Source organism: Mobula birostris, chromosome 16 (assembly GCF_030028105.1).
Source record: "Mobula birostris isolate sMobBir1 chromosome 16, sMobBir1.hap1, whole genome shotgun sequence".
Taxonomy (NCBI): domain Eukaryota; kingdom Metazoa; phylum Chordata; class Chondrichthyes; order Myliobatiformes; family Myliobatidae; genus Mobula; species Mobula birostris.
The window spans coordinates 25,713,196-25,727,579 of record NC_092385.1 but is presented as its reverse complement, the minus strand read 5'-3'; the positions used below and the strand labels follow the sequence as shown (position 1 = coordinate 25,727,579).

The following is a 14,384-nucleotide window of genomic DNA, read 5'->3' as shown; positions in this document are numbered from 1 at the left end:
CACTCCGTCTGTCTTTGTGTTGTCTGCAAACTTGGCCACAAAGCCATCAATTCCATCATCAAAATCTTTAACGTGTAACTGGTAAAGGAGTGGTCCCGTCACCAACCCCTGCAGATTACCACTAGTCACTGGCAGCCAAACACACACACACAGTGCTTGTAGGAGTTGTCACTGGGACTTCAGGAAGAGGCTGTGACAGCTTTGGGCACCCGTCTTCTCCAACAGTTGACTTTGCTCTCAACCGATCCATGTGTTATCTCCAGATGACATCAGACACAACCTCCACTGTGCAGGAGAGAGGTCCAGTTCTGTCCTAAATCTTACCAAGGATGCTCTTTTAATCAAATACGTAGTCCCTCGCCTGGACTATTTGTCCAGGAGTGAAACATCAAACCAACTTGTTTGAGGGGCCCTCAATTTGTATCAGCTGTTTGTCCTGCGTATTCCTTCTGAGATTGGGCTTGAGGAGATCCCAAGGGATGACCGAGGGACAGCACAGCTGGTGAGCTGTCAGTTGTGGAGCGTGCTACATTGTGATCTGCAATGAGGAAATTGGGGAGATTCTGATTTGGAGTCAGTGTCGTGTGTTTTGCTAACATTGCTCGCATTGCACATTTTAGACTCTGGACAAACCTCTATTTGGAGCTGGGTGGTACAGCACAGATGTACTAAGTCTTATTCCATTCATTTTCAGGAATGACAAACTGTTCCACAACAAATTGTGGTCCAACGTCACTGACTAAGTGCTTTGGAAAACCAGTTCTTGAGAAGAGGCTTCTCAACACCAACAGTGTGCGAGGCTGTAGTGGAGGCTATTGGGAATACTGCTGGCCACTTTGTAGCTGTATCCACTACTACCAAGAAATTTGTGCCCATGAATGGTCTGGCAAAATCCCCAAATCCTCTACCAGGGCAATGCAGGTCATTCCCAGGGATGGAGAGGAGTCTCTCATGGCATCTTCTGGATATGTTGAAATCCTGAACAGTGCAGGGCAAGCTGGCTGATCTGCTGATCTACCCCAGGCCACCAGACAAAGCTTCGAGCCTTTGCTTTCATTTTGTCCACACCCAGATAACCGGCATGTAGCTCCAACAACACTTTAGCTCTCAGCTTGGGCTGTACAAGAACTCTCAATCCCCACAAAAGGTAACCCCATCAATGGCAAGTTCATCCTAGCACTAGTAAAGATGGGGGAACTGGAATATCTGCTGCATATTCCAACTATTTTGAGTTGCCATGTAGACCTGAGGGAGTGTGGGTTCTTTTCAGATTTCCCTTTGGATCATCTCTGCAGTAATAGAGAGACTTACGATTTGCATAAGGGAGAATACGTCAAGAGGAGTGACCTCTTTTGTCTCATTTGTAAAATTTTCATGTATTTCTTTTTCCAAGGGTAAACAAGACAATCCATCAGCATTCCCATGTTGAGACACCCTCTTGAATTCAATCAAGAAACAGAGCTCATCTCTGTATTTGTGTCGATGCTGTTGGTGGAACACCATTCTGTGGATTGAAAATGGACACTAGTGGTCGATGATTGGTAAAGACTCTCTCCGATACAGATACTGGTTGAAATGTTTTACACCCTAAACCAGAGTCAAGGTTTCTCTGTCAATCTGTGCACAATTTTTCTCCGCAGCAATAAGGGAACGTCATCACTCATAACATGAAACATGACTGCACCTGTATCGTAAGTGGAGGCGACACAGGCTAGCTTCACTGGATGATGTGGATCATAATGTGTGCGTACAGTGTCTGACGTCACCATTTCCTTTGCCTTTTGGAAAGTCACCTCACACTGCTTTGTCCATTGCCATTTCTTCCCGATCTGTAGTAATGAGTTCAAGGGGTGGAGCACAGTAGACAGGTTTGTCAGGAAGCTGTTATAGTAATTGACAAATCCTAAAAAGGATCGCAACTGTGATACGTCATTTGGCCTTGGGGCTCCACCACAGCTTGAATTTTCTCGTGTAATCTTTGTGGGTCAATAGTGTGACCACAGTAAGTGATGCTTGATTTAAAGAATTCACACTTGTTCTGTCGTGTTCTGAGCCCATAATCTTCTAATTCTTTTTAATACTGTCTTTGAGATTTTGGAGATGTTCCTGGTCATCCTCACCAGTAACAATGATGTCATCCAGCTAACACTGAGTGCCCGAGCAGCCTTGCATCACCTGGTCCATAGCTTTCTGCCAGAGTGCAGGTGCAAATGCTACTCCAAAAATAAGCCTATTATAGAAACATAGAAAACCTACAGCACAATACAGGCCCTTCGGCCCACAATGCTGTACTGAACGTGTACTTACTTAGAAATTACCTAGGGTTACCCATAGCCCTCTATTTTTCTAAGCTCCAGGTACCTATCCAGGAATCTCTTAAAAGACCCTATTGTATCCGGCTCCACCACTGTTGCCGGCAGCCCATTCCACGCACTCACCACTCTCTGTGTAAAAAACCTACCCCTGACATCTCCTCTGTACCTACTTCCAAGCACCTTAACACTGTGCCCACTCATGTTAGCCATTTCAGCCCTGGGAAAAAGCCTCTGACTATCCACACGATGAATGCCCCTCATCATCTTATACACCCCTAACAGGTCACCTCTCATCCTCTGCCGTCTGAAGAGAAAAGGCCGAGTTCATTCAACCTATTCTCATAAGGCATGCTCCCCAATCCAGGCAACGTCCTTGTAAATCTCCTCTGTACCCTTTCTATAGTTTCCATATCCTTCCTGTAGTGAGGCGACCAGAACTGAGCACAGTACTCCAAGTGGGGTCTGACCAGGGTCCAATATAGCTGTAACATTACCTCTTGGCTCTTGAACTCAATCCCACAGTTGATGAAGGCCAATGCACCGTATGCCTTCTTAACCACAGAGTCAACCTGCACGGCAGCTTTGAGAGTCCTATGGACTTGGACCCCAAGATCCCTCTGATCTTCCACACTGCCAAGAGTCTTGCCATTAATACTACATTCTGCCACGATATTTGACCTACCAAAATGAACCACCTCACACTTATCTGGGTTGAACTCCACCTGCCACTTCTCAGCCCAGTTTTGCATCCTATCAATGTCCCGTTGTAACCTCTGACTGCCCTCCACACTATCCACAACACCCCCAACTTTTGTGTCATCAGCAAATTTACTAACCTATCCCTCCACTTCCTCATCCAGGTCACTTATAAAAATCACGAAGTGAAGGGGTCCCAGAACCCTGAGGCACACCAGTGGTCACTGACCTCCAAGCAGAATATAATCCATCTACAACCACTCTTTGCCTTCTGTGAGCAAACCAATTCCGGATCCACAAAGCAATGTCCTTTTGGATCCCATGTCTCTTTCCTTTATCAATAAGCCTTGCATGGGGTACCTTATCGAATGCCTTGCTGAAATCCATATACACAACATCTACTGCTCTACCTTCATCAATGTGCTTAGTCACATCCTCAAACAATTCAATCAGGCTCGTAAGGCATAACCTGCCTTTGATAAAGACCAGGCTGACTATCCCTAATCAGATTATGTCTCTCCAAACACTCATAAATCCTGCCTCTCAGGATCTTCTCCATCAACATATCAACCACTGAAGTGAGACTCACTAGTCTTTTATTTCCTGGGCTATCTCTACTCCCTTTCTTGAATAAGGGAACAACATCTGCAATCCTCCAATCCTCCGGAATCTCTCCCATCCCCATTGATGATGTAAATATCATTGCCAGAGGCTCAGCAATCTCCTCCCTTGTCTCCCACAGTAGCCTGGGGTACATCCCATCCGGTCCCAGTGACTTATCCAAATTGATGCTTTCCAAAAGCTCCAGCACATCCCCTAATATAGCAAGGGACAGGATAAGCTTTGTAAAACTTGGGTGAGGCATTATCACTACTTTACCCTCGATATGTTTTAGTTTTCCAATGTCATCCTTGAATATTGCTGTGGCACCTTTCTTAATTCACCTTCAGATGACTCTGTTGCAAGGGATGTGGCATGCAAGTGGTGGATGGATCTCCAATCGCAGCCCCACCTTGCTGGCCTTCCTGTTTTTACCACATACAAGCTCAGTCTGGCTTGTCGGTTGTTGTATTTCACCACTACAAATGTCATTCCCACAGTACAAGTTCTATGCTGGATATTTGAGGCTTGAGTTCAATATCGCTGAAATGTGGTTCAAACTTATTTTGTGGAATGACTGAAATAGCAGAACCAGTGTCAAATTCCATTTTAATTAATTTGCCGTTCACTTCTGGTGTAAGCAATATTGCTTGTCTCTTAATAGTTTTCACTTTATAAATCTCAAGGTTACCTAGTCTGAAGTCATTCTCATCATTATCAGATTTTTTATCTACAGCATGCAGGTTAATTCCTGGGATGGCAGGACTGTCATATATTGAAAGATTGGAGCAACTGGGGTTGTATACACTGGACTTCAGAAGGATGAGAGAGGATCTGATTGAAACATATAAGATTATTCAGGGATTGGACACGCTAGAGGCAGGAAACATGTTCCTGACGTTGGGGGAATCCAGAACTAGAGGACACAGTTTAAGAATAAGGAATAAGTACATTCAGCCAGAGACTCATTCCACCGAGATGCAGCACAGAGCGTCATAGAAAGTCATTCCTGCCTGTGGCCATCAAACTTTACAACTCCTCCCTTGGAGGGTCAGACACCCTGAGCCAATAGGCTGGTCCTGGACTTATTTCATAATTTACTGGCATAATTTACATATTACTATTTAACTATTTATGGTTCTATTACTATTTATTATTTATGGTGCAACAGTAACGAAAATCAATTTCCCCCGGGATCAATAAAGTATAACTATGACTATGACTATGACTAGACAATTTAGAACGGAGTTGAGGAAAAACTTTTTCACACAGAGGGTTGTGGCTCTGTGGAATGCTCTGCCTCAGAAGGCAGTGGAGGCCAATTCTCTGGATTCTTTCAAAAAAGAGTTAGATAGAGCTCTTAAAGATAGCGGAGTGAAGGGATATGGGAAGAAGGCAGGAACGAGGTACTGATTGTGGTTGATCAGCCATGATCACAGTGAATGGTGGTGCTGGCTCGAAGGGCTGAACAGACTACTCCTGCACCTATTGCCTATTGTCTATTAGTGCTCCTTTTCAAACTGCAACCTGACTTTTTATCCCTTTCTCTTCCACATTTATTTTTGTCTGCCTTACATACTCTTTGTAGGTGCCCTACTTTGTTGCATTTTCTGTAAGTTTTGCCTTTAAACCTGCATTGATCTGATTTACCTGAGCCCCTGCCACAACAGTAACACAATTTGTTCAGTCAGGCAAGCCTCTGTTTAGACTTTGCATTTTGTTCACGCTCATTTTCATTCCTGACTGCAACTCAGTTGCACCTCTGGCTGCAGTTTCCATTGATACTGTGATTTCAACTGCTCTCTTAAATATGAGCAACACACACAAAATGTAAGTCATGTTTGGATTCCCTTTACTTTCGATTCCACTTTTGAAAGCTAAAGCGTTCTGCAATCAACAATGGTTTTGGTCCTAAATGTTCTTGCATTACACTTATGATAGCAGGAAAGCTGATTTGGTTGGAGCAGTTGAATCTCTAAGCAAACTATATGCTTTTCACCCAATGCATCTAGCGACACTGGCACCTATTTTTCATCAACTATTTCACTTGCTTCAAAATACTGCTCAATTCGTTCAGTATACATCATCCAGTTATCTGTTGTGCAATTAAACCATCTATCTGATGTAGCCAGCCATTTCTGCTCTCATTTATTTATTATTATTATCATCATCATCACCACTCGGTACTCACTGTTTGAGCCCAAGAGCATATTCACTGCTTGTTAATTTCATCTGTTTTCTACCTATTTTTGAACTTGAACAACTCTCTCCCCTTCTGAAGAAAAACATACTGTGCTTCAACAGGTCAGTAGTCATCTCAGGTTTGTTTTAAAACTTACTCGTTGCCACTGTTATGTTTGAAACTTCAAAAACTAATCGAAAGAAAAACACAGGACCCTGGACACTTGTCTACTTAGTTTTAGTTTCCTTTTTTTAAAAAAATGAGACGCTCACATTATGACATGGTGCCGTAATGATGTATCCCATTCACATACTTCTTACATATAACCCATAATGAAATATGTAAACACAGAATACTTTATCAAACAATATATTTGCAGTATTGATAAGATATTACTGACATACCCGGCTGGTGGTGCAGTGGCATCAGCGCTGGACTTCGGGACAAAAGGTCCCGAGTTCGAATCCAGCCGGCTCCCCTTCACGCTTTCCATCTGTGCTGGGTTATGAGCTGGTGATCTCTTTGGAAACTCACCCGGCAGAGGGCAGTGGCAAACCACTGCTGTAACTTGTCTCATACGTGGTTTCCCACTACGTCAGAGAGGCGTGGAGGGAAATCGGCCGCTAACCAGAGAAACTCCGGGTGCGACGTACCTTTCCTACTACTGACATATTAAATACACTACACCGTGAACTGCCTTCAATCAATATCCGAGGAAAACTAGTTCAGTACTCCGTATACAATTTGTGTTTACTTTTTAAGGATACATTTCATAAGAGTTAAGTATTATTCTGTGTCTCCATTTCTTTGCTGTGATTTGACAATTGGTAATTAGCTTATTACTGTCATATTTACTGAGATACAGTGAAAGGCTTTTTATTTATTTTATTTAGCGATACAGCACAGAACAGGCCCTTCCAGCCCAACGAGCCACACTGCCCAGCAACCCCTGATTTAACCCTAGCCTAACTGCAGGACAATTTACAATGGCCAATAAGCCCACTAACCAGTTCGGCTTTTGGACTGTGGTTTACGGGGAAAACGTACAAATTCCTTACAGACGGCACCAGAATTAAACCCTGAACTCTGGAACAGCCTCACGTTAGCCACTGTGCTGTCTTGGCTACCTTTGTTCTGCACAGCATCCAGACAGATCATTCCAAGCACAAATACATCAAGGTTGTTCAAAAGGGAAAATGTTGATGGAGTGCAGAATATAATCTGTTATTTTTCTTAAGCTTTCAAAGAAACTAGTTACTGAGGTTTCAATAACTTGTAAATAAGGCACTGTCCACACTTTTGTGTTACTCTGAAGAATCTCATGGCATTATTCAAAGAAGAATGGAGAAGTTCCCCCTATGTTCTTGTCAACATTTATCCTTCAAAAAATCAATACAGATTAATTCACTATTTATTTAATTTAAATATGATAAATGGCACTGTACAAATATTATCTGCTATGTTTCCGTACAGCCCGCTTGGTGGCACAATAATATCCGGAGCGAGGGGTCCCCAGCTAGAATCCAAGTTGGGTTGAGCGTCGAGCTAGCAACTCGGCCTCGTAAAAACAAGAATAGCTTGCTACGGAAACACCGTCATGATTGTGCCCTGATAACCCCACTGCCGAGTTAAGGGCTATTCTTCTTGTGTGGCTCGTGGCCAAGTGGTTAGGGCGTTGGACTAGCGACCTGAAGGTCATGGGTTCGAGCCTCAGCCAAGGCAGTGCGTGTGTCCTTGAGCAGGGCACTTAACCACACAATGCTCCAGTCTACCCAGCTGAGAATGGGTAACGGCAAAAATGCTGGGGGTGCTCGTGATAGACTGGCGTCCTATCCGGGGGGGAGTCTTGTACTCTCAGTCGCTTCACGCCATAGCAACCAGCATAAGCACCGGCCTGATGGGCCACAAGGCTCATGACAGACTTAAATCTTAAAATGTTTCTGTACATTACTGAAGGGATAAAGCTAACTGGCTATAAAGCTCTTTGGAACATTCTCGATTTGCAAAATACACTCAAAAACTTCTATAGTTGTACTGTGGAGAGCATTCTGACAGGCTGCATCACTGTCTGGTATGGAGGGGTTACTGCACAGGGCTGAAATAAGCTGCAGAAGGTTGTAAATCCAGTCAGCTCCATCTTGGGCACTAGCCTACAATGTACCCAGGGCATCTTTAAGGAGCAATGTTTCAGAAAGGCAGCGTCCATTATTAAGGACCTCCAGCACCCAGGGCATGCCCTTTTCTCACTGTTACCATCAGGTAGGAGGTACTGAAGCCTGAAGGCACACACTCAGTGATTCGGGAACAACTTTTACCCCCTGCCATCCAATTCCTAAATGGACATTGAATCTTTAGACACTACCTCACTTTTTAAAAAAAATATGCAGTATTTCTGTTTTTGCATGGTTTTAAAAATCTATTCAATATACGTAATTGATTTACTTGTTTATTTATTGTCATTATTTTTATTTTATTATTAATTATTTTTCTCTGCTAGATTATGTATTGCATTGAACTGCTGCCACTAAATTAACAAATTTCACATCACATGCCAGTGATAATAAACCTGACTGATACTATACAAGTGTAAGTGCTTCTTTCTATCTATGGATGCTTCACCAAGTTCATATTCTGACCTTAATTCAATATCTTTGTTTGCATATCAATTCAAGTACTAATGATTGAATATTTTTCATGGATTTTAAGGAAATCTAATCAAAATGCACTTGAGATCATTTTGATTTACAATCAACCATGGACATTAGAAATTCTCAGTAAGAAAAACCAAAGATTGAGAAAATTTAAATTTACATATGGAACGTACATGTACAAGGTGCCTGCTGCCAAGCCTCAGCCATAAGGACATCCTGAAAGAGGTGGCATTTCAACTGAGCCACAACATATTGGAATTCCAATTCCAGAGACACAGTTTATCAAGTGTGAAGAGGAGAAAAACAACTCACCTGGTGAATTCTTTTTACTTGGCCTACTATGGAGTAATCATCTACGCCAGTACGCGTTGTGCCCCCGTGGCCTGGCATGTCCACACAGATCAAGTGCAGGTTCTTGGGCAGAAACTGTGTGAAAGAACAGTGCACAAGCCAGGTTACTTCTGTTCAGGAAAAAGAAAGTAATTTGGGCAAGGCTCAGCCCACTTCAGCCACACCCAAGGACAAGATACTTTTTTAAAAATTTCAAAATAATTATTCATAAAATATACAGAAAAATATAATTATGTGAGTTCTCTACAATTGTACTGTCATTGTTTATTATTCATAATGTTATCAGTTCTGTATGTTTGTATTGTGAGCAAGTACTGTATGCAGTGAACTATTGCCATCCATACAACTCAGTTGCTTAATGTCCAGTGGCACAGTAACCGCAGACTGCAATCCTTCCCCACTAAGTCTTGGCAATGCCAGCAGCCTGAAACGTGACAAACGGCATCATTCCCTTTTGGGCATCTCACTGTACTGGAAAACCAACACATTTTAGGCACCCAATTTGCACCTTTCACCAAGTTGGTAATCTTCCAGCAATACTTCACTTTCTCTCACTATGCATCCCTTGGAAAAGGAAACACCTGAAAAATTTACAAAAGAGGACACTTCTCCTGAAGTATTCTCCCTAATGCAAATTGAATGTCTCCCTATTATGGAAGGGATGATCCAAAGGGAAACCAAAAAAGACCCCACATTGTCTCAGGTGCACATGGCAACACAAACTGTCTGGAATGTGCAACAGAAATCCCAGTTCCTCCATTTTTACCTGTGCTGGGATGAACTTGCCTTTGACAGAGGTTGCCTTATGTGGGGAATGAGAGTTGTTGTACCATCCTAGCTGAGAGCTAAAGCGTTGGAGGAGCTATATCCTGGTCAGCTAGGCACGGTGAAAATGAAAACGCTGGCTCAAAGCTTTGTCCGGTGGCCTGGGATGGACCAGCTGATTGAGTAGTTTGCCATGTACTGTTCAGGATGCCACCATGTATAGAAGATGACAAGGAGTTAGCACCTCTCCATCCCTGGGAATGGCCAGCATTGCTCCGGCAGAGGATTCATGTGGATTTTGCAAGACCATTCATGGGCACAAATTTATTGGTGGTAATGGATGCAGCTACAACGTGGCCAGAAGTGTTCCCAATAGCCTCCACTACAGCTCTGCATTCCGTTTATGTGTTGAGAAGCATCTTCTCAAGGACTGGTGTTCCAGAACACTTAGTCAGTGACAATGGACCACAGTTTATAGTGGAACAGTTTCAGACATTCCTGAAAATGAATGGAATAAGACATGCTATATCTGCACTGTACCACCAAACTACAAATGCCTTGGTGGCAAGATTTATCCAGTCTAAAGAATGCACCGCGAGGAAAGTGAGTAGAACACGTGACACTGACCCTGAATTAGAAGCTCGCCAATTTCCTCTTTGTATATCGCAATGCACCACACTCCACAACCATCAACTCACCAGCTATGCTGTTCCTGGGTTGTCCCTTGTACCCATGCCTGGATCTCCTCAAACCCAATCTCAGAAGGAATGTGCAGGGCAAACAGCTGAGGCAACTTGAGGGCTCCTCAAACAAAGAGGCTCCATGTTTCACTCCTGGACAAGCAGTCCTGGTGAGGGACTACAGAGGTGATCAAAAGTGGGCACTTGGAAAAGTTAAGGACAGAACCGGGTCATTCTCCTACACAGTGGAGATTGCATCTGATGTCATCTGGAGATGACACTTTAATCACTTGAGGAGAGCATAATCAGCTGCTAGAGTGAAAGGTGGCCAGAGCTGTCAGAAGCTCTTTCTGCAGTCAACTCCTACAACCACCATGGAGGAGGCCCCCCCAAACCTGAGATTGTTTCACAGCCACAGGTCTCACCTGCCTTGTCAGGAAATACATTATCCCAGAAGAGTAAGAAATCCTGCACAGCGATTAAATTTTTGGCCTGAATGTTGAAGCTTAATTTCAATTCTCATTGAACTCTACACGAATACACATGAATATAGGCAAATGAAACAACATTACTCTAGGGCCAAGGTACAAAACAGAGTACCAACGGTCACACACAGCACATATGTGCTACACATACAAGACAGCAAGCACACAAGATATCGGTAAAATACAGTCACACAAAAAAATATATAGTCCACGACCCTGAGACCATGAATGTTGCCACAGTCTGCAGTTGAACATTTTTCAGATTGACTTCTGCCAAACAAACACTGGAGGGCAGTACCGACTTCAGACCAAGCGCCACATTGACTCCAGTGGAGCACACCAACTCCGACGCCTCTCTCCCGGCTGGCTGCAAACAGGTGATCCTGCGACTCGAGGCCACGCAGCTGCCCCCGCCGTCCGCCGATAAATCAATGAACCAGACTTGCAGCATTCCACATCGAAAGTGTCCAACAGAGTCCTGCGATGACAGGAAAAGCTATGAAGCCGTTTGCTCGCTGTCAGACTGCACCCCGCCTTCGTGCACTGGCTTCTCAGTCGCAGGGAGCAGCACGATCAGCACCAAGTCCAGCTCTGTAGCTTTCTCCATAACGAGCAACTCACTGATGGGATGGACCTGCAGTACGTTAAGTTCTTAATGTGCAGTAGGGTCTGGCATCATACAAACGTTTGTAAAATATATGCTTATAAAAGACAATAACACCTGAGGTTGACCCCGTAGAAGCCGCTACCATCGAACGCACCTCTGTCTTATTGGAAAAGGACTGAGTGGGACAATTTAAAATTGACTATGCTGTGCATGTCCATATAGTAGCTGTATTATATAGTATATTGTGCATATAGTTGAGCTGCATTCTACATAGAGTTGGAGTTTATAGCTAAGCAGGAAGGAATGTTGTGTATGTAATATTTCAGTAATATTTGAGTAATCTTGTAAATATACTGTTTGATTAAGCATTCATTTTTTGTTTATATAACGCATTGTGGGATATACAGTACGTAAAAGTACATGAATGGCATACATCATGACACTACCACATGCCGCACTAAAAGTAAAAACTAGATGTACACTTTATCCCCAGCTCTGGGCTTTTCTTTTGATTAGTTTTATGACTTGGAGTTACAAAACATAGCACTTTGCAAATACACAGTCCTCAAAGACGTGGATGGCTGTCCGTTCCTGATCACAGCCATCTCAGGGGCAGCATGCGTTGTGACCGAAACTCCGACTGTGCAGGAACGATCTGACGGAGGGCCCCGGTTGCTGCCAGCCAAGCAGGATCTTGCTGCTGGTGAGCTTTGGCAGTGAAGCTTTCTGCCAAATGGTTCTGACAGTCTGCGTGTGGGTTCATATTGTCCTCCCGCAGGAAGCTCCATGCTGACCACTGCCTGACAGACTTGGATCAAAGGTGTGCGGTAATGAGGCCAGGACATTCTTTGCAACGCTGAGGACAAGTAAAATCTCAGCACAGTGAAACTTAGTGTCTGTGTACACTGTTTCTATGCACAGCTTTACGTGCTGTTTTTGCTTTAATGTTAGAGAATATATTCTACTGGCAGTATATGTGGAAATTCCCCTAATGACTTACAACATATTATTGACTACAGCAGGAAGGAATCAGGGGCCCATGATCTGGTCCTCATAAGGGGATCAGAGGTGGAGAGGATCAGTAACTTTAAATTCCTTGGCATTAACATTTCAGAGGATCTGTCCTCAGACCAGCACATAGGTGCTTTTACAAAGAAGGCACAGCAGCACCTCTACTTTCTTAGAAACTTACGCAGATTCGTCATGTCACCTAAAACTTCGACAAACTTCTACAGTTGCACAGTGGAGAGTATCCTCACCGGATGCATCATAGCTTGGTAATGGAAACAGTTACGCCCGAAAACTTAAAAGCCGACAAAAAAGTGGTGGATGCAGACCAGCCCATGCCAGGAAAAGCCCTCCCCACCATTCAACACGTCTACGAGGAGCACTGCTATGAGAAAGCAGCATCCATCATCAAGGAGCCCCACCACCCAGGCCATGGTCCCTTCTCGCTGCTAACATCAGGAAGGAGATTCTGAGCCTTAGGTCACACATCACCAGGTTCAGGAACAGTTGTTACCCTTCACCTTCAACCATCAGTCTCCTGAACCTCTGTGGATAACTTCACTCACCTCAACACTGAACTGATTCTACAACCTATGGTCTCACTTTCAAGTACTCTAGATTCATGTTCCCAGTATTACTTACTTACTAAAAAATATTATTTGTTTATATTTGCACAGTTTGTCCTTTGCATGTTGGTTGTTTATCAGTCTTTGCGTGTAGCTTTTCATGTTATTTCTTTGTTGTACTGTGAATGCTCTCAAGAAAGTGATTCGCGGGTGACATAAGCGTATTTTGATAATATATTTATTTTTAATTTTGGTATTTATGTCAGTTCATTTTAACTATTCCCCTCTGCAGTGCTGAATTTGTCAGAATCCCTCAGTTCAGCTCATTTGCATCTTAACTCAGATTTTGTGTAAAATATGGCAATATGTAGAAGCGCATGGAAATTAGAGTGTAGTTTTTTTAGATGCTCAAAGACTCGACAGACAGGGAGAGCAGCACTGAAATGAAGCAGGAGTCTGCACTGGAATACTTATATGAATTTGTATCATTTTCCTTGTGGATGGGCCTCGGACAGGAGTGACAACAGCATTACACTGAAAGAGAAGACGAAGAGTAACTAACAGTATCCTCCTCCATCTGAACATCAAAGCCACTCTTGAGAAGATGGTACTTTATGTTTAAAACTGCTCAGTTAATTCAATAGAGTTCTCCCAAGTATCATCCCAAAGGCAAAACGTCAGCTGAAACTTCATTTCTCTGTCAGCTCCAACTGATCATGACATGTTCTTCCATTCTATTTTATCCCACAAGAATTTCAAAAGTGATTTAAGGAAATTGGAGACAATGAGGGTTTTGCTTTCATTTTGGTAGAAGTTGGTTAGATCCAAGAAGAAACAGGTAGCAGGTTACAAGAGGGGCAAACTGGCTTAATATTGGACAAGGTTCCACGAGTGGCTTGTTCTGGCTTTAAAAATCACATGAAAGAAGTCACTTGAAAATCTTTTGGTGGAGATGAGTTTTTCTGGACTGTTAGGTCGCTGTCTCCAACGAGCACAGAATGCAAAGATGCTATACATGTGCTAGCAAAGAGAATGGTAGCAACATCACTTATTTTCTACATCAATGCTTGTCTTCGTTGTACCTTACTTACAATAGAATGATTAAAACAGATCGTGACAATGAACATGCACTTGGTGCCAGCTAAAATTCACAAAAATCGCTAAAGTTAAAGTTGAATGGTACCAGCAAACTGAGCAGCAAAATTAGAATTAGATTGTATCTGGGTAAAGAGACACACCCTCCAATAGTCCCCTTCATAATTCCTCTGACTTCCTAGATATGCAAGGATTGCAGGCAAAACTGGGCAACAGTTCAATATGTCAATTGTACTCAATAATGAACTAATAAACCCTCATACTGGGATGCTCGAGAGCTGACACAGATTTCTATGTTATGATGAATCACGAGTTCAAGAAGAAGACGGGAAATGTATTCAGTTGTTTTGTACTATTCCATGACACATATACTAATCACTCAC

The 14,384-nt window shown here is 43.1% G+C and overlaps 1 protein-coding gene across 3 annotated transcripts in view; it reads right to left on the bottom strand.

Moving 5' to 3' along the window:
• Positions 1-14,384, bottom strand: part of abhd6a (abhydrolase domain containing 6, acylglycerol lipase a) — a 92,066-nt gene that overhangs the window by 26,045 nt on the left and 51,637 nt on the right. For all 3 annotated transcript variants that reach the window (XM_072280465.1, XM_072280466.1, XM_072280464.1), the window contains exon 4: positions 8,757-8,870. In XM_072280465.1, the coding sequence (XP_072136566.1) occupies positions 8,757-8,870 (114 nt within the window). The remainder of the gene's footprint in view (positions 1-8,756; positions 8,871-14,384) is intronic.